The sequence below is a fragment of the Microcaecilia unicolor genome, chromosome 4 (genome assembly GCF_901765095.1).
Source record: "Microcaecilia unicolor chromosome 4, aMicUni1.1, whole genome shotgun sequence".
NCBI classification, from domain to species: Eukaryota; Metazoa; Chordata; class Amphibia; order Gymnophiona; family Siphonopidae; genus Microcaecilia; species Microcaecilia unicolor.
Genome location: NC_044034.1, coordinates 68,825,878 through 68,846,748, shown reverse-complemented (window position 1 = coordinate 68,846,748; position 20,871 = coordinate 68,825,878). Strand labels below are relative to the sequence as shown.

General features: G+C 43.4%; 1 protein-coding gene across 1 annotated transcript; it reads right to left on the bottom strand.

The window, feature by feature from the left end:
• Positions 1–200: 200 nt before the first annotated feature.
• On the bottom strand, positions 201–20,477 carry SHISA2 (shisa family member 2). The gene is made up of 2 exons (XM_030200321.1): positions 19,216–20,477; positions 201–2,570 (listed from the first exon to the last, which is right to left on the bottom strand). Exons 1-2 carry the CDS (start codon positions 19,508–19,510, stop codon positions 2,017–2,019), a joined length of 849 nt encoding a protein of 282 aa, XP_030056181.1. The 5' UTR covers positions 19,511–20,477; the 3' UTR covers positions 201–2,016.
• Positions 20,478–20,871: the final 394 nt, after the last annotated feature.

Sequence of the window (20,871 nt, the reverse complement as noted above, 5' to 3'; positions counted from 1 at the left end):
TTAGGAAAAAGGTTACCACACCATAAAATATTTATTAAGAATGGAGATTTGTTTTTCTCTTCAATAGTAAGAAACACTTGTACTTAAGTGCCCTTTAGGGAAATTAAAAACTATACCAAACATTAACATTTGTTTTACATTATTATACATTACACATATATAAAACATGTAAAACACCACAGTTCTCACACAATTCCTTCTTTTTTAAAGCAACTCAAACCCCTTTTTTCAAATGTTTGCAAAATAATTTCAACCTATCTAAATAATTTTAAGTTAACTTCATCTCCTTTTACAAATAAACACATTTACAAAATGAATTAGCTAATCCAGAACAGATGCTATTACCAGCACACTGAATACAAAGCTACCTGTAGAAAAGGGAGCCAGTTTTCCAGATCACCAATACTAGGTTACCAGGCTTTGCTTGCAATGCAGAAATAAAGGACCCTGCCCAGGAGACACAAACGGTGCTTGACCTATCATTCTCCTGAAAACAATACAAACCAGCAATAGAAGGCAGGTGGTCCTGTGTAAAAGCACCTACACCTTTCAGCATGTAACTGATCAGTTTTTCCTGGATGCGTAATTGCGTATATGAATGTCTGTCTCGCTTCTAGTTACATTGAGCTAATGGGTCTGTGGCCCTCTTCTGAGATGGGTGCTAAAGATTAGATATGGAAGTGAAACCCTGTGAGACAAAGCTGTACTGGACCCCATTCAGCCTGAATTGCTTTTGTGCAACATGAGAAATTGACAATGCTCAGGAATTTTACATATTTGAGATCTATGTGTGTAGATCTGTAATAACCAGTATTTTATTTTTAAGCTATTTAATTGTTCTACAGCAGGCATTAACATGACTGGTTTTAGATATGCTAAGGCCAGGGCAGAAAAGGGGGGAGGAAGGGGCAAAGAGAGAAGAGGTTATACTTCTTTCTGCTTCAGCCAGGCTTAGGGCTCCCTTTTGCAAAGGGGCCAGTGCAATTGTCTTGTTTGTCCTCTTCCCCAAAGCTAGCCCGGGCCATAAAAATTATCAGCTCTGTAGAGAACAGAAGTATCAGCTAGAATACAAACTTTCCCCCGTTTATTAAGCCAGGCTAGCGGCCGCCGTGCGCTAATGCCAAAACAGCCCATTTACTTTGAATGAGCTGAGTCGGCATTGCTGGGCAAATTAGTAGGCAGGGGGGGTTTATTTTAATTTCCTCTGTGAATGCAACATTTTACTGTCAAAATCATCACTGCAAAATGGACTAAAATCCAGCAAAGTGAACACTTCAAATCTGTGACAGAATCAAAAATGTTAAAAGGAAAAGTTAATGAGTGTTTCAAACAGTTTCATATCAAACTTATCTAATCGTACAAAATGTATTAAGGAACAAATGGGGGAGGGCTTGATAGAAACCAGAACCGCAAGGAGTTTTTTTTAATGAAAAATACAAAGGCAACTTGAGAGGCCTGGGCAGAGAATTTAAGGCCTGATTCATGAATATTTACTGACCCTGGGACACAGAATGGAAGAAAACATTTATTAAATCAAGACCTGGACATGTATTTATTTTACACTAATTGAAGTAGAGGTGTAAAATAATAGGACCTAACCCATTTCTTTAAGAATAATGATTGCACTATTATGTCTACCATGATTGTCAAAGAGGAGATAAGAAACATTTAGAGAACTCTTGCCTACAATGTCTGAAGCCAGTACATGAAACTGTTGCAGTAAACCCCCCAAAAAAGAAAGAAAATCTTTTGTTAAACCTAAAGGGCACTTAAGGGTTTGGAGTATTCCAACCGAGTCACCATCATCTGAAAGGCAAAGTTATGCTCCCTGTCTCCTTTGCCACTGTCGAGCAGGGACTGGAATGAGTGCACACCCAAAAATAACAGTAGGCTGTTACTGCAAACCTGCCCCAAAACAAACTGCTTCACTATGACAGATGTGCATGAAGGATGTACTGCAGCCTCAGTCCTATCCTCTTCCACTTTTGGATAGTAACGTGTGATTTGTTTTTTCTTTTATATAGTTACTGCTGGGTACATCTTCTGTTCGGGATTGCTGTGTGGATATGGTGACTGAACAGGCCTGTAACCGCTTTGCAGTCCATCCAAGAAGGGTGGCACTGCTGTCATTTGCATGGAGTCATGTGGCACAGCATAGCCTATGTACTGTGGGTGGAGGTATTGTCCTTGATGGGGTACAAGCTGCGTACCCTGCTGACAGTTCAGCACAGAGAAATTGGTGGGCATATTGACGTACACATTATTCATGGTCCCCTCTGGTAAACAGCAGTTAGTTTGTGACCTGGGAGGCGGGGGCCTGGCACCTGAGTTGGCACTTGAGCTAGAGCTGGCAGCAGTGCTGGACTGGCGGGAAGAGGAGCCCCGGGACGTGCTAGCACTCTGAATCATGGGAATGGTTTCCATCAAGCGATTACCTCCTGGGGCTCGGCTCTGCTGGGGCTCTTGTTTGGGTCGCAGACATCGACAGCAGCAGGCAGCCACGAGTGAGCCCAGGATAATAAAGGCAACAAACACAGAGCCAACAATCAGGAATGGCACATAGATAGGCACTGCAAAAAGGAAGAAAAAGAACCATTACACAGGCCTCAAAAAGTGACAATACACTTACAAAATGCAGCAGAAAGGGGTACATAACAGAAAAACAGTTAAAACATTGTACTTAGCCTAACCCGTTTTAGCATACAAACATGTTAATAAATATGGTTCATAATTCTGACTGAGGTTCAATCTGTATAGAGATTTGTTTTTCTCCCGCTGTGAGTGGGATGGATTTAGGAAGCCTTGCAAACAAAACAAAAGTCACATACACAGTTCTATGGGCTACAGAGTCACAATTTTGGCTACTGAAGAATGCTGCTTTACACCCCTCCCACCCCAGTATTTTTTTTTTGTACAGATTTTGGCAAACAACAGGAAATGCTTGCATTTGTAAAAAAGTACTTTGTTTATTTCACTGCAAATTTTGACATCTTTTTACACAATTGAAAAATATTTGCCCTTCTTAGCTTGATAGTGAACAGTTTACAGTGAACATGCGTACAGTTCATCAGAACTAATGGGATATATCTCCAGAAACAATCCGTGAAGTAACCTAGGAAAACCACATTAGCAAAGTGAAAGGTTCAGTACTAGTCTTAAGCTAATGAAATAAAAGTGGGAGGGCGACCAAGGATTCCAAAGACTGAAAGGATATATAATAATAAAGATGTTTATTGAGGTATAAAGACTCGACACAATGTCGTGTTTCGGCCGTTAGGCCTGCATCAGGAGTCTTAATGCCGAATGCTTTTGAGAACTATTTGATGAAGGCAAATCCTCAACAAAGGGAGGTCTTTAGAAAGACCATTGTGAAGGTGAGCGTGCTTCGTTGTCTCCTCTGACACAACACTTTATTTCATTTCTTGTTGTTGTCCGTGGGGCGTCTAGAGTTCTCCACCTTCTGGCGGATATTTTTTCTCTAGTCTTAAGCTAAGACATATATTGATTCACTGATATGTAAAATGTTTGCCACACTAGAAGTTCCTTCTTTGTATCACAGGGGATTAAATTATCAATATTTTAAAATATTTATTTTTCCTACATTAAAAAATATCTATTCATTTTAACCAAATAGCTGAAACAGATTGTGGAAAGGTGGCAGCTAGTGCACAACTGGGAACACTCATGCATGCCCAGAAAGCTTCCTAGACTTTTCTGTACTCTAGGAGGGCAGGTCTGGACTGGTACCATAATGCGATGACATCACCTATGCCTGGCTGATTATATCCTGCTTGTCCATGAAGAACAGGGGTTTGGTGTATTTAACAGTCAATAAAGATAAGTGTACCAAAAAGGAAAAAAAAAACCTCAACCCTCTCTTAGCAGCACACCTAGCCAGTCAGTTTTTCAGGACTTCTACAATGAATATGCATGAATAAATTTGCATATATTGGATTTCTGCAAGGTGTCTCCAGGAGAAGGATGGGAAGCACCGACATGCCAAAAATAATTTCACCTAAGGGGCGTTACTTTGACAGTTTTTGAAATTTATTTTACCCTTGTAATGTCCCCAAGATGTTTATCCAGGTCCAAACACTTCCTGGGCTCGTGCACTTGCTTCTCTCACCTCCCAATTACATGCCAAGATCACTCAGTTCTGCAAACTGGCCCTGCAGCTCTATTTCCAAGTCTCAGAGACAATGTGCAGCTGGGCAAATAGCAGGAACTGCCCTCTCAGGGTCCAGAGCACAGCTATGTTCACATGCATGGAAACGGAGGCAAACAACCAGCAAGAAAATTAAAAGGGAATATCCTACACCTTCACTGCCACATAACATGGTCAGCTGTCCACTCAAGAAGAACATATGCTTTTCTGTTTCCCCACTAAGCAAAAAGGTTTTGGCTTATTAATCTTGGTAATAAACGAAAGCCCCTCAGTTAGTTGCTTAGACTGAAAATTTGGTAATGATTATCCAAAATGCTTTTTAATAGGGTCACTAAGTTGGTGAAAACACTGAATACAATTGCACTTGAACCCATTATTCTTTCAGCACAAGTCTCATGACCCCTCCTCAAATACTTTGTTCTCTACTGCAAGGCCCTAATTCCAGCCCTACTGGTTATGATCGGTTAGCTGGATGTAAAGATCTAAACAGTAACTCCTCAGCAGACTTAACTTTCAGAAAGCAGATACCACACCACAGATCAGGAACAAGAAAGCAACAGTGCTAGAGATCTCCTCCACAGATTACAGCAACCTCACCACCCCCACCCCCATCTTTAAAATACTTGGTGGTTGTAGAAAAAATGTTTGGCTAACATAAGGGTTTTTTTTGCTAGTAAAGGGTTAATCATTCTTACAATTTCTAAAATAAATGTAGACTCTGAAATTCTTTTAACAGTGGTCTAAGGTAAGGTACAAAGGATAGCAGTGATCCACAATTGCTCCTGTAGTACCACAAGACAGCTGCTGGAGGTCACAGCAACCATTTTGAATCTGGAGAAAATGAGAATCACTCCCGCCCTTTGTACCCTAGATCTTCAAGGATTTTAAAAGTACACTGTGAGGAAGTGAATGATATAGCAGCAGGTGGCCCTAGAAACACTCCCTCACTGAGGTTACAGTTTAGCCATCTTACAGCAGATGGTACTAGGCCTGTGTATCAGAGGCTGGGTCACAGGGGCAGAGCTCAGGCAAGGTGGTGGTTAAATTCCCTGAACCAAAACAACGGAGAGAGGCCCTGAGGCAAGAGGTATGAGAGAGATCCTGAGTTCAGAGTGCTCCTGGAGGGAGGCTCCACAAGGAATTCTCCTTAAAGTCAGTGGCGTAGCAAGGGGGGGAGGGGCGGTCCACCACGGGTGTCAGCTCAGGGGGGGGGGGGGGTGCTCCCTGCCATCTCCCCCCCCCCTCGGTGAATCGACACCCCCCCGACCAGCTCCCGTACCCTACCTTTAAAAAGAATATCGGGAGGCGAGGCGCAGCGCCTCCCCTGCACGTAAAAGAAATGTGGACCGTCAGGTCTTCCCTCGCTCTATCTGTCCTGCCCTCTGCTGACGCAACTTCCTATTTCCGCAAGGGCGGGACAGACAGAGCGAGAGAAGGCCCAACGGTCCACATTTCTTTTACGTGCAGGGCAGGCGCGAGGCGCTGCGCCTCGCCTCCCGATATTCTTTTTAAAGGTAGGGTGCGGGAGCTGGTCGGGGGGGGGGGGTGTCATCGTGCTGCACCCGGGGGGGGGGGGGTGCAACGGCGAACCGCCCCACCCCGGGTGGCAGCCCCCCTGCTACGCCACTGCTTAAAGTATTGGCTGGGCTGCAGTACCTGTGGAGGAGTCCAAGGGAAGCAAGGAGTGGCCATAGCTCTGAGTTTGCATGAGAAGGAACAAAAGACTGCAGAGGTAAAGGAGTGCCTTTATTTTCTGTGAAGATCTGGGTCCTGAACATCCTAGTTGGAGCCAGGCCTGGACTTATGTTTAACTGGAATTGTACTGAAGAAGGTAGAACTGCTCAGACAGAAGCAAGTGAATCTTACTGAAGTTGTTGACCAGGGTTGGAAAGAGTCTGTGAGAGGGGAACAGACTGTATTGCTTTAATTATTTTTTTAATCAATAAATTTTTCCTTTGACTTTGCAGTGCAAACTGCCCGTGTCTGTGAAATCCTGGTAGCCAACTGCCAGTCACACTATCACATCAGAGCTGCCAAGTTACCCATTCTAGGAGGGAGACATTTTGGCTGGTTCTGGTTTTAAACTTACATCTCAAAGCAGTGTAGTAATTGTAGTCCATGATTCTATCCATTGAGGTCAGAGCTGCAGGTCCCATAATGCACCAACATGAGTTTGTCAGAAATCCAGGACTGGCCAAAAAGTCTCCCTCCTGGAATGAGCAACTTGGCAGCTCTGTCACATAGGCCTTCAGGGGGCTTGACGAGATACCCTTATGCTGGTCCCAGCTGATATTCCGTTGGGACCTAACCCAGCATTGAATATCCAGGTCTAATTTAGCTGGGAGATGGTCATCACATAAAAAATACTGATCCCCACTGGCTGAATATTGACCAGCTAGTAGCAAAACTGAGGCTGCATGTTCAAATTAATCAGGATCTAGAGGGGATTTTGGTTTATGGCTTCTGGTTAAAGCTCGACTGTGTGATAGATGGGCAAAATAGGGAAGAGATAAAATAGAGGAAAAGCTCACATACCACATAAGCTCAATTATAAGTCGAGAAATTTAGGTTCATCGTAGCTACAGGTAACAGCTGTAGATGCTATAAAAATAATAATAATAGCACTAATTACCCCCACCCCGACATGCACCCCTGTCGGCAGCAATGCAATCCGTCCCCCTCACTCACTGGCTGGCCGTGTACCTTCTTGTGCTCAAAAGTCTTTCTACAGCACTAGCACTGCAGCATACACCGGCTGAGTTCAGCTCCAGAGCATGTCCTCTGAGCTGTCCTGCCCTGCTAAACAGGATGTTGAATCAGAGGGAGTACTCTGAAGTTGAACTTGGGCAGTGTACGCTACAGTGCCGGTGCTGTATAGACTACTTGACCACTGAAGGTACTAAGCTACAGTGGGAGCAGGGAAACCTGGGAGCAACCAAAAAAGCAGAGGCCATGCTGGGGCTGTGGGGTGGGATTGGGGCAGCAGAGAGACCATGCTGGATCTGGAGAGAGAGAGTGTGAGTGTTTGTCAGGCAGAACGACCTGGTGGCTGGGGGTGGGGGTCAAATTTGTGTGTGTCAGGGACAAAGACTTATTGGCTGTATCAGTTAACCTTATACATGGGTCACACCAATTTTATCCATTTTTAGTCCCAAAACTGCCCTCCACATATGATATCAACTTATACCTGAGTATATACAGTAGATCATGTAAATGACTAAAATGGGCAGTTTTTCCCATGGCGCAAGAGGGATACTGGAGTACTCCAGGAATCTATGCTGGGATTGGTGCTATTCAGAATTTACAGACAAAAGAACTACACAGCAGACTATCAGGAAAAGTGCAAAATGATGCATATCGTGAACAATACGTCTACCCTTAGATACACAGTGCTGGGCTCTGCATTAGGAGTCACTTCCCAAGAAAAGAATCTTAGAATCATTGTGGACGCTATACTGAAATCCTCACCTCGGTGTGCAGCAGGAGTAATAAAAGGAAAAGAATGGAGTTGCACCATGGATCGATACAGAGGCATTGTCACAACTGCACCCTGCACACTGTGCGCAGTTCTGGTGGCCCCATCTCAAAAACAACAACAAAAAGGATATAGTAGAACAAGAAATGGTTCAGTGAAGGGTCACACAAATAACAAGGGGGAAAGAAACAGTTCTCATATGATGAATGGCTAAACAGGTTAGGATTCTTCAGCTTAAGAGAAGAGACAGGTGAATTTGGAATGCTTAATTGTCCTTTCAAACAGTACTAAGCTAGGGGACTCCCAATGAAAATAATTAGATTTAAAAATTGGACAAAGCATCTTTTCACTCAACATACAATCTTACTGTAGAAGTTTCTGTCAGGGGAAGTGATCAAGGCATCTAGCATAGGATTGGCCTCTTTCATAGATAGGATGCTGGACTCGACAAATCTATGGTCTGAACATGCCATAGCCCTAAGGACTATGTCTCATTAAGCTAGAAGCCCAAGAGGAAATTGCTGGGCTGTTTAATAAAAAGAATTACAAACATCTGGTTACTCCAATGGTGTCATCCAAACAGCACCACTTGGTTTGCCCCCCCCCCCCCCCCCCCCCCCAATCTGCTGATAGCTAAGAACAGAAGTCACTGGCCATCAGATCAAGACCTTTAGAGAATGAATAATCTCCTTCAGGCATAAAATTAAAAGACATTAAAAGTCCCCATAATATGTACATACCAAACAAGAGCAAGTACTTTAAAAATTAAAATAAGATTTCTAGAGCCCATAAATCACATTCATAAAACCAGAAATAACACCAAAAAGTCACTTATTTCAGGTTTACAGAGCTCCACTCAGGGGGAGGGGCTGCAAATAGTGCTATTTCAAGATAGCTACAACTGAATATTCATCAACTTTATCTGCATTCATTTGCCTGACAACCAAACAATGCAAATTAAGCTGTTCATCTTGGAAACCAGACTTGTTTGTGGCTACCCAGTACTAGAGCTCTCTCCCTCTGACATCTCCTCTCTTCACCATCCTGGACAGGTATTTGTCTAACCCACTCTACAAAAGAAACTTGTTGTAATAAAAATTCCCATCACCACTCTGGGAAGCTGTTCCAGCTTTACATACAGAAAGCAGTTTTAATTAAGAACCAATTAATATTTCCATGTTTACTTCCCTCTCTCCCTGCTCTCCAATGCTCCAAGACCTCCACAGCTAAAGCTCTGAAAAAGCAGGACTCGGCCCGCTGCCAAAGCTGTGGTTGAAAAAAAGTCTATATTGACCTTTACAACAGGATATTTCATAAGTTTTTCTATGTACAACACTCTTTGCTGCCGTGAACTACACGCACTGTGTGATGACTGTCTTGCTGGGACATGATGGAGTGCTAGTTTGGAATGAGCCAGGCATAGACTCTAGATTATATATTCACACACCTGTCATTCCACTTACAGCCCTTCAGCCCCACTTTCAAACTGGCACAAAATGAGAGAGATCTTTGAGAAAAGAAGCCCTCTGTTATCAGCCACAGCCCACTTCTAGAAAGCTGGAAAGGTTGCAAGTAACACTATCTTCCCACAGCTGTACAAGCAGTGAATAATAAATGGATACTGGGGGATTCCCAAGCCCTTATCAACTGCAGTTGAAGAAATTCTGTATCCTGTATCTGAAAGAGAAATACTGCCTATGAGTACAGAAAGTCCTCAGCAAGAGAACAAGGCTTGTGTAAGTTATAAAACTAAGGGTGCCAACTGGATCCAGATTCACAGAACATGGTTGATCCAGTCCTAGGTTTACCCTAGCACATGCTGGAACTTGTCTTGCTTTTCTTAAGGAATAGAATGGGGAAATCAGACCTACACATCCCTTCATAAAACAGGGTAAACCCAGGACCAGATCAACCCTGTGCTATGAATCTGGATCCAGTTGGCAGCCTTAAATGCACACCCCTACTTATGTGTTTCCACTTGTAGCTGATCCAGGTCACATATACCAGTGGAACTTGGTGCATTGCTGTGTTTAAAAAGGATTTAGACCATTTCTACTGGTACATGCATGCACAAAATCACTCCCATCAGAATACTTATAAATCTGTTGGTTAAAAGAAACTAGAGAGAGAGAGAGAGAGAAGAAATCTTTATTAATCAGAAACATTGACAGCAGATAAGGGCCAAATGACCCATCCAGTCTGCCCATCCTCAATAACCACCAACTCCTCCTTTCCCTAAGAGATCCCATGTGCCTGTCTCATGCTTTCTTAAATTCAGACACAGTCCTTGTGTCCATAGATTACTCCTGAGTCTATCTTCTCTTAACTTCATCCTATGCCCTCTCATGCCAGAGTTTTCCTTCATTTGAAAAAGGCTCACCTCCTGTAAATTCATGCCACCGAGGTATTTCAACGTCTCTATCATATCCCCTCTCTCCCACCTTTCTTCTGGAGTATACATGTTGAGGTTCATATATCTATCCCTATATGTTTTATAAGTACATAAGCATCACCATGCTGGGACAGACCAAGGGTCCATCGAGCCCAGCACCCTGTCACTGACAGCGGCCAAAAGAACAAGCAATTTGTCCCGCCCATCCTAAAAATACTGTATTCCCTCGTCCATTCAATAACATTCTATGGCTTTTTCCTCCAGGAAGCCGTCCAACCCTTTTTTGAAGTCCGTTAAGTTAACCGCCTTAACCACCTTTTCCGGCAGCGAATTCCAGAGTTTAACTACGCATTGAGTGAAGAAAAATTTCCTCCGATTTGTTTTAAATTTACCACACTGCAGCTTCATCGCATGCCCCCTTGTCCTAGTATTTTTGGAAAGCGTAAACAGACGCTCCACATCGATCCATTCTATTCCACTCCACTCATTAATGACAGACCACTGACCAATTTTGTAGCCACCCTCTGTACCGACGCCATCCTGTTAATATCTTTTTGCAGGTGCGGTCTCCAGAATTGCACATAGTATTCTAAATGGGGCCTCACCAGAGACTTATACAAGAGCACTATCACCTCTTTTTTTTCCACCTGACGGTCATCCTTATGCGCCCAAGCATCCTTCTGGCTTTGACTGTCACCTTTTCTGTTTAGTCACCTTAAGATCATCAGATACAATCACCCCCGAGTCCCACTCTTCTTTCGTACACAGAAGTACTTTGCCCCATATACTGTAATGTTCCCTTGGATTTTTGTAACCCAAATGCATGACCCTGTATTTCTTAGCATTGAATCTTAGTTGCCTATTATTGGACCATTCTTCAAGCTTTGTTAGACCCTTCCTCATGCTATCCACTCCCTCCAGGGTGTCCACCCTATTAGAGAGTTTGGCATCATCCAAAAAGAGACATCTTACCAGACAGTCTTTCCTAAATATCACTCACAAAGATGTTAAAAAGAGCCGGCCTGAGTACCGATCCCTGCAGTACATCATTGATAACATCCTTTTCCTTGGAGCAAGCTCCATTTACCACTACCCTCTGTCTCCTTCCATTTAACCAGTTTTTAACCCAGTCAGTCACTTTGGATCCCATACTGAGGACACTCAGTTTATTTCTCAGTCGCCTGTGCGGAACTGTGTCATAGGCTTTGCTAAAATCGCAGTACACCACAGCTAGTGCCCCTCCCATGTCCAACTCTTTGGTCACCCAGTCAAAGAAATCAATCAGATTTGTCTGACAAGACCTGCCTCTGTGAAACCATGGTGCCTGAGGTCCTGCAGTCTATTCGATTCGAGAAACCTCTCAATCCTCTACTTCAGAAGCATTTCCATTAGTTTATTTATTTATACTCACCACTGAAGTCAGACTGACAGGTCTGTAATTCCCAACCTCCTCCTTACTTTTGCTCTTGTGCAGACTGACCACAGTCGCTCTTCCCCAGTCCACCAGGACCACACCAGACTCTAAAGAAGCACTGAAAAGGTGAGACAGAGGAGCCACCAGATTGTCTGAGAGTTCCTTGAGTACCCTTGGATGTATCACATCAGGCCCCATCACTTTGTCCTATTTTTAGTTTAGCTAGCTCCTTACAAACACTTCGGGGCTCATTTTCAAAGCACTTAGCCTTCCAAAGTTCCATAGAAACCTATGGAACTTTGGAAGGCTAACTGCTTTGAAAATGAGCATATCTGACAGTCTTCTGAGAATCAGTCCTGGTCTACCATACATTCATACCCATTAGCATTTGTTTTCTGCAGTCCTACCCCCGGCTTTTCATCCGTGAACACAGTACAGAAACAATTGTTAAGAAGTTCAGCTTTATCCTTTATCAGCTTCTACACATTCCTCCCCCTCACAATGCTATTATGGTACACCCTCCTATCACTTAAATGTCCCTCAGTTTTACCATATTGACTATCTTTTCTTCCATTTGCATCTTTGCTTTCCTGACAGTTTTTCCAGCTTCCCTTAGCTCCTCTTTCTGAGTTGCCTTGTAACTTATGAAGCCCAATCTTTTTCCCTTACCTTTTCAGCTACTACATTTGAGAACCAGAACAGCCTTCTTTTCCTCTTACTTTTTATGTACTTTTCTAACATAAAGATTTGATGCCTTTAAAATAGCTCCTTTCAGATTTGCCCACTGATGTTCTACTTCCTTCAGCTGTTCCCATCCAACTAACTCTTCCTTGAGAAATTCCCCCATCTTGGCCCAAATTAGTTCTTTTTTGAAGTCTGGGATCTTCAATCTTGATTAAGTCCTCTTCTCCTGTGTCGTAATATTCAACCCCATACCATTTGATGATCACAAGCTGCCAAATGATCTCCCACCGTAACATCAGGAACTCTCCCTGTTTATAAGCACTAGGTCTAGAATAGCTCCATCCTGTGTGGATTCCATTACCCAATGCTGGAACCATTCTTCATGCAAAGAATCCAAGATTCCCTTGCTTCTAGATGACCCTGCAGCAGGGACTCCCCAATCAATGTCTGGCATATTAAAACCACCTATCAGTAGTACTTCTTTCCTAGCTATCTTGTGAATGTCTTCAATTAAATCTCTGCCCATTTCCTCTGCGAAGGAGGTCTGTATATCACACCAATGTAAATACATTTTCTATGCCCTCTTACCAGTTTAATCCAGGGCTTCTTCCTTACCCCATATGTCCTGCAATTGTCACTTTATTATTCTTAACAGATAATGCCACTCCTCCATCCTTTTTCCTACCCTGTCCTTCCTAAATATATTATAGCCAGGTAGAACTATATCCTATTCATGGTTCTCCATGACTGCCACTAAATCCAAGTCAGCTTCTATCATTGCAGCCTCTAGATTTTAAAAATTTGTTTCCTATACTATGGGCATTAGTATACAAAAGCTGTCCAGATAGTACTCTTTTCCCCCCCTTTCTATAAAGGTGTTTGATGTCTTACCTTCCTGAAGGTTATTAATTACTTTGGGACTTCCCCAGCAAATTGAGTTTAAAGTCCTCTTTAGTACTTTAGCTAGTCTGTTACGGAAGACTCTTCGACCCTTCCTTCATAGACAGATACCATCACTGCTCAATAGCTCTTGGAAAGTTATCCCATGGTCTTGGAAACCAAAGCGCTCACGTTGGCACCATCCACACAGCCACACATTCAGCTCTAGAATGCAAACTTCCCTCATTTAGCTTTACCTTCAACATGAAGGATCGATGAGAACACTGCCTGTGTGCCTAACTGCTTCACCCTCTGTCCCAGAGCCATGAAGTCACGTTTGATATGCTCAGTAGGATACCTAGCAGTATCATGTGTGCCGACATGGATGAGAAGCATAGGATAGTGGTCAGTAGGCTTGATGAGTCTCCGCAAACTTTCTTCTATATCTCAAATTCTGGCATTGGGCAGACAGCACACCTCCCTGAACATCATGCCTGGTCAGCAGATGAATGCCTCTGTACCCCTCAGATGAGAATCACCAACCACCCTTTTGCTTCTTACTGGCCACCGATCCAGCGGCTTTGATATTTTTTATCGTTGTTTCTTCATGCTCTTGATTTTCAGCTCTTCTACCATGCTGCAAACCGATTTTTCAATTCATCAGAAGATAGAGCTGGGGGGTTGAGTTTGCCAGATCTGGTGATCTGTGTCCAGCTGTCCTCTTTCTGCACACCTCCTTTCCCTTTGCCGGAGATCCCCAATGCCTCAAGATGCATTTCCAGGATGGATTTCTGGTTGTCACAGATGTGTCTTAGTCATGGCACCTCCTCTCTTAGTTCTTGTACTTCTTTCATGAGGGATTCAATGTGCATACATTTAGTACATGAAACCAGACCCTCGCCTTCTACCAAACATTCAGTCTAGACAGAGGAAAAAACTAATGACAGCAGCAGCTTTAGGGGCACAATGTTTCTTATCCATAGTTCACACAGATTTCCCAAGAGCACTACCTCTCCTTTTTATTATTATTAACAGTAATTGTTATACCGCCTTTACTAACTCAATGATCTAGGCAGTTTACCATCTAAATCACAACATTGGAATTTCCTTTAAACCAAGTTATTTCTAGGAAGGAAAAATACTGTGGAAGCTACCAATCTCAAATACACCAGAAGAGGAATTTGCTTATCCAGCCTACTGGAGAACTGGCCCAACCACTAGATAAGGCTAGGCAGTTGCCTAAAGGAGCAGCTTGAGGGGAGAGGGGGTAGCAGCAAACAACTGCAGTCAAAGCAAAATATTACCCTGACAGCCACCCTACCTCAAAGAATCAACCTATGCTTTTAAGTGCAGCAAGGGCAGACAATTTTCAAATAGCCCAGATACCTGCATGAATGACTTTTGGAAATTGCCCTCATTATTTATGTGTTATGTGATACACTCACCCATCTCCAAAGTCATTGTGCTGGGGAAAGGAAGAGAGATTAGGAACCATACAACTAATGAGGGCAGGGGGTAAATAAGGCTGAAGGTTCACCTAAGGCACCAATACCCTACCTATAGGAATTTAGTCTTTTGGGCACAGCTAGTCAAAGTGCAGACCAGCTGTAGGGCTTAATTTACTAACCTTTATTAACCCCCTAATTCTAGAAAGCTGCACATCCAAATTTGCAACTCATGCATAATTTGTGCATTAAGTTATAGAATAAAGGAACTGTACTTATAACTTAATAAGCTATTAATTAGTGTTAGCAAGCAATAAACTATAAGTGGTGCCAATTAGCAGTCATGTACCATAAGTGACCTTCATCATTATTCTATGTCACACGCTCAAATTCCAGAGCATGCACCTTTGAGGGGGGGAGGGGGCATGGGTGGGTCCAGGGACATGTCAGGCACATAAATGCTAGTATTCTATAACCTGCACATGCAATGTTAAGCAGGTAAACGTGAACTTATGCACAACTGTGGTTATAGAATTCATGCTTAGTGTGCACCATCGCAGCACCTACATTTCAACCACCTTTTAAGAATTATTCTCTAAATGTGAGTTACAGTATATGCTTAATTATAAGACAGGCCCCACTGGGACGAGCAGGGCTTGCATTAAACAACATTCATTAATGCAGGTTAGTAAATGAGACTATGAATATGCAACACAAACCTAAGAGAAAGCCAAACCACTACAGAGAAAACCCAAGGGCAAATACCTTCCAACATTATCACAGCTACTGGCTGTTTTTATGCTTAATAAACATAACATGGGGGATATACTGAAAGATGAGAGTGTCAAAAAAATACGTTAGCCATAAAAGTAGTGCAGTATACACACACACACACTGATGGAAGACTTATTGTGTGGGCAGCAGGAGTCACTGCAGTACCAACAGCAAGCAGGCTTTCAGTTAACATTTTTTGCTGCGGGCAGGAGGTGGAGTTTAGTGGGCACAATGATTCCTTATACAAGCTCTGCTGTAGGCTTGTACTGTTATCTTCTTAAACCTACAGCACAGGTTTCTACGGAAGTCCAGGACTTGCTAGGAGAGCTGCTGCCAGTCAAACTAAGTGGACTCCTCCCTGCTTAAAGCAAAGTTGCCCTCACACAGCAGATCAATAGCAACTCTAAGAAGGAGAATGAATTCCAGATGGAAGACTCGATTTGTTTTGGCAGATATCACAGGCTTATTTACATTATATTTCACCTGTGCTACATTTCAAAAATAAGGCTGCTGGTACCAACATTTCAAGGCGATATAGTTCATGGCATGGCTTACATATGCCAGCATGAGAAATCAGCACAGCAGTGCCCCCAATTTACTTACAATGAATAGGGGCAATTCACTTAGGCCTGCTTCAGCAAGGATTTTCACCCATTCAGTGACCATGGTAGGAAAAAATATATAGTGAAACAAGCTCTTATTTACCTGTGGTGTGGACACTTTACTCTTTTTATACACATAAGTCTGGCAGCTGCCTGATCCTAAAACATGAAGCATGTTTGGAGGGGGGGGGGGGGGGGTAGAGGGCAGAGCAGGAGGATCCCCAGGGTGTATAGCAGCAGCATTTGCCTACTTTTCAAAGAGGTAGTATGCAGATCAAAGCACCTAACTTTACATACACACATTTACCCAATTTTCAGACTTGCTGTCTACAGGTACTGTGTATCTGAAAATCACCTTGTTCTGTGGGGGCTTTCAAAACACACACATAATCTTTGTTAGGATGAAAGTCTACTCCATCATACACAGCCTCCAGTAAATCCAAAAGATGTACTAGATTTTCTTTAGGCCATATCCTGCACCACTCTTGGCCTGCCCAAAGATGGCATCAAAACAGCAGCACTTGGTTCCAACCCCCTCCCCACAAGAAGCTGCGACACAGATTCCACCCCCATCGCCTTGCCAGGCCTCCACCATAGCTGTGTCCATGTGCCCAAGCTAAGAAAGGAGCCCACACAGCACTACCATCAGATAAGCCCTCTTTCACATTCTTTTATAAACAGATAAAAATATAGAACTTACAAGACCAAAGAAAAGTTAGTCAAAATCTTTAAACAGGAATTAAAAATATGTTTGAATAAAAAAAAAAAAAATAGGTGATCTCAATGATTATGATTTATTGTAAAGTTGTTTTGCAAACTGCTACCGTACATACGTGTTCTCACCAAAAAGATCAAACTGGAGGGCAGGCTTGGAAAAGAAGGCATAACAAACAGAATATGATATATTGAGATTACACCTTCCTTCCTGGAGTAAATAGAACTCTTGTTTGCAAGAGAACAGTCAGCACACTGCAACTCATACATGCTAAATGCTGCAAAAGAATAATTGTAATTATACATAAAATACATTTACATAATACTGTAAAAAATGTATGATTCTGCCCAGTTAATAAATGTGCAAGTTTCCACTGTTCTGATTATGGACATTCACTAGGGCATTCCATGCAGTAGCTCTGTGTGAAAAATTTCATGCAGATGCTTTAATGATGTTTATATTTCACTTTCTCCTAGAAGAGGCAGTCTTGGTGCTTGTTATTAGACCTCTGCTAATTTCCCTAGACTACAAGTGAGAGCTCTAGCCTGAGGCTCCGGAGCCTCAACAATGTTACTGGGCAATTATCTGGTTATCAGTCACACAGTATATTCCCATTTCACTGTCTGGAGCCCAACCTGCCAAAGCATTACTTGGATAGATGAATTATTTTTTAATACAAGAATTTGAAATCTGGCATTTTCTATCTTCAGCTTTTCAGGGAGCAGGTAACGATTACGAAGCATTCACAATATCTTAGAGCCTCTAGAATTTCTAAATGTTTGGCAGGTAGACTACTGCAGTCACACTGATGCTTACCTACCGAGCTACCATTACCACCCCAAGACTTTTTTTTTCGGAATGGGGTTTCCATAAAATAGTAACTGCATGATAAAGATTACAGTCCTGAAGAGGTCAGCGAGGTTATGTATTGTATGGCCATTGTAATAAGCTATGTATAAGACCTGTTCCAACGAATGTGCTAAGAAGAAAATATGAACGGGGATTGGCTCATACAAAATAATAAAATGGTAGCACAGCAATGTATGCTTTTTGTTTTTAGTAAGCACATATTGGCTGTGTCATTAATTTACTGCATTATATATATATATATATATATATATATATATATATATATATATATATATATGTATATGTATATGTATATATATATGTATATATATATATATGACTCCACCCCCCAACTATCCAGTCAATGCATCCACCTACAAAGCCTATAAAGCTGTAGCCTACCCCCCCCCCCAATGGGCTGACCATGCTTTTCTGGTCCACGAGGGGCAACCAGTGTCATCCTCCTCATCGCCACTAACATGAAACATTAAGGCATGTAAACACTAGCAGTACAACAGAAAACCATGGGGGAGTGGAGAGGGGTCAGCCTGCCAAATAAGGGAGTGTTTTCTGGATGCTACTAATGCATTCCAACATGACTATTTTCGAAGACGCATGCAGCAATTGATTATCGCTCATAAATCCTGAACCAAGGGGTAGGGGTGCAAGCTCAGGGAGGGCAAGCATCCTAGGTTCACTTTGGAGTTCTTCGAGGGAGAGGAGGGGGTGCCAGCTCCCACTAAGGCCGGCAGGAGTTCTTTGAGATGGAGGGGTTGCCTTCCATGCCTACTAGAACCACCAGGGTTCATTGCTAATTTGGGTCATCTGAGGTGAACAGCAACACTTCACCTCAGATGACCCTTTTGCTCCTGAACAAAAATCTTTACTCCAATTCTGAGCACTTTCTAATCTGGCAATTTTACATGCCCAGCATGCTAACCTTTACTGTGGTAGTTTTACTGCACGTTTCTCCCACTAAAACTCTTAGTACATTGCAAGCTAGATTAGTACAGAAATTTAGAAGTAGACTAAATCTCAGAACAGCAGCTTTCCCAAGGTTCTGCACCCTATCATCTACTTAATGTCTATTTAATAAACATTAGGTACAAGCACATTATTGCAGAAAGATTAAAAATTCTTCCTGTTAGCCCATTTGCTTCTCCCGCAGTGGAGCAAGTCATTTCTTCAGTCTGTGCATGAAATTAAAAAAGTATAAGGAGAGTCAAGACTACAGAGGACTCAGTACTTTATGGTTTATTAAATTTGATACTGCCTTCCATATAACACATCAAACCAGTTTTAAATACTAAACCCTTCTCTCGTTACACCTGCTATGTCTGAGGAGAGAAGCTGCTTTGCTGATTCCCCTGGGCTACACTAGTACAGGGCAGATATGGAGCCAGTAAGGGCTATGTAATGGTACTTCACATGTACTGTGTAACACTCCCTAATCCTGCATTAAACCTTCATCTGTAATTTAAAAAAAAAAAAGTTTCCAGTGCCTTTCCATATATCAGAACAATTAAAAAAAAACCTAAGCATAAAAGTTTTTCCTCCCCACTGAAGATGTACTACTTTGCAGTGGTGCACAGGATGGTGGGGTGGGTTTGGTAGAGATTCCCTTAATAGTGGCAGCATGGGCGCCGTTTCCCCTCCCCCCCCCCCCCCTTTCAATGAGAAATTGTTTTCCTATATCCTTCTTTCAAATATGTCTCGCCACCCCCCCCCCCCCTTCAAAAAAAAAAAAAGCAATGGGCACCGAGTGCAAGTCAGAAAGGAGATAGGGGCGATGGAGACTTCCCCCCCTCCCCCATCACTCACCCGCCGCACTGTCCTGGCTGTCCCTGTCCGGTCGGCCAGGCTCTCCTGCCCCCTGTCGGCGGTCGTTGTCACAGCCGCCCTGGTCCAGCCGAGCCTCGGCACTGGCGCAGCAGTAGCGCAGGGCGCAGGTGCCGCAGCAGATGGTGGCGTCGTCGCTGTCGAAGCGCTCGGGGCACTGGAAACCGTCCCGCCAGGCGCCCTGTGCGTCCAGCCAGCCGTGGCAGTACTCGCCGCTGCCTCGCGCTCCGGCTACCAGCGCCAGCAACAGCAGCCGTGCCAGCAGGGAGCCGCGCATGACTGTAGCGCCGTCGCGCGAGCCCCGGCTAAACCGCGCAACCTGCACGCGAGCCTCCTCACTGTGCTTCACTTGCAGCGGCTCGAGCCGTCACAACCCGGCTGGGAGAATTTGCCACGAGCCGCCAAGGGCCATCTCCCCACCCCCTGTCTTTCTGCAGAGGTCCACAGTTGCATTGACGCCCTGAGCTTCCTTTTGGCTTTTGTGTTTGTTTTTTCTGTTCCCGTCTAGATGTTTTCCGATCTGCTTCGGGGCTCCTTGGAAATCCGACTCCAGCAACTCAACTGGAAATAAGACTCAAAAATCAGAGCACTGGCCGGTTCCTAGCCCCCTTCGCTCCTCAAATACTGTGCATTTTCCAAAGGCAAAACTTCTCCAAAATTTAAAAAAAAGGGGGCGAAAAAACTGTACTCAGTACACTGTTAAAAAGTGTAACAAAAGTACAAACAACCATGCAACTTTTACATTCTGACTGCACATTCCAAAACTTTGATTTTAACCATATCGTAACATTGACATTTCTTGCAACTTTTAATTTTGGTACGTGCATGCGAGTCTTGTCCTTGAACCCCGATCACTTTTCAACAATTCCACAGGCCAGAATCTGTGCAAAACATCCTTAGCAAGAAATACGGATCGTCCACATTCGCCCTTTTAGACTTGCAAAAAAACAGCTCAGTGAGCCTATATTCCTTAACCGCGGTGAAGCAAACATCCCCATTCACATTTCTTCGTGCCACTGAGAATCCTCTTGCAGAGAAAAAAAAAGTTGAAGGGAGTAAATGTGGGTCAAGAAAACATCCTTCATAAACCGTGTCAGCACCCCCAGAAACGTCAAGTACGGTGAATAGCAGACAAGTTTGATCACATCTCAGTACTCCGCGCCTGTTCTAACCAAGCTGCTCACAACTCTAGACTCCTCCGCTTGTTCTTCAGCCAGCTCCGCTGCTGTATTATAGCCACCCGGTTGCTGGGGTGCGCCTGCGCACTGACCATCACCCGCCCAGCAGAGCCCCGAGAGGCTGCTGCCGTCCTGGTGTGGAGCGCGAGAGCTGTATCCCAACTCTTTGCTTGCTTCCGCTACTTAGGAGCCGATTTACATGGCATTTCTGAGACGTCCTGAAATAAACGCTCTTTGGCACAATGTAAGTGCTAGGGGAGCATTAGCAGTAAATTCGAGAGACTGAGACATAGACATAGACATTGCCCCTGCCCCCCCCCCCCCCCCCCCCCAGCAAAACGTGCTTCAAAAACTTCCTCAAAGGAAAAACATGTACAGTGGTAATTGTATCATTTCATTAAGTAGAAGAACGGATAACAACATTTGTTTAGCAGATTTAATTTGTTGTAATAATATAGTA

Bases quoted from the DNA above. Each gene is read 5' to 3' on its own strand.
- SHISA2 (XM_030200321.1), bottom strand. From the start codon at position 19,510: ATGCGCGGCTCCCTGCTGGCACGGCTGCTGTTGCTGGCGCTGGTAGCC. The intron at 2,571-19,215 runs GTGAGTGATGGG...TCCTTTTTGCAG, and splicing joins CAGCCAGGACAGTGCGGCGG to TGCCTATCTATGTGCCATTC.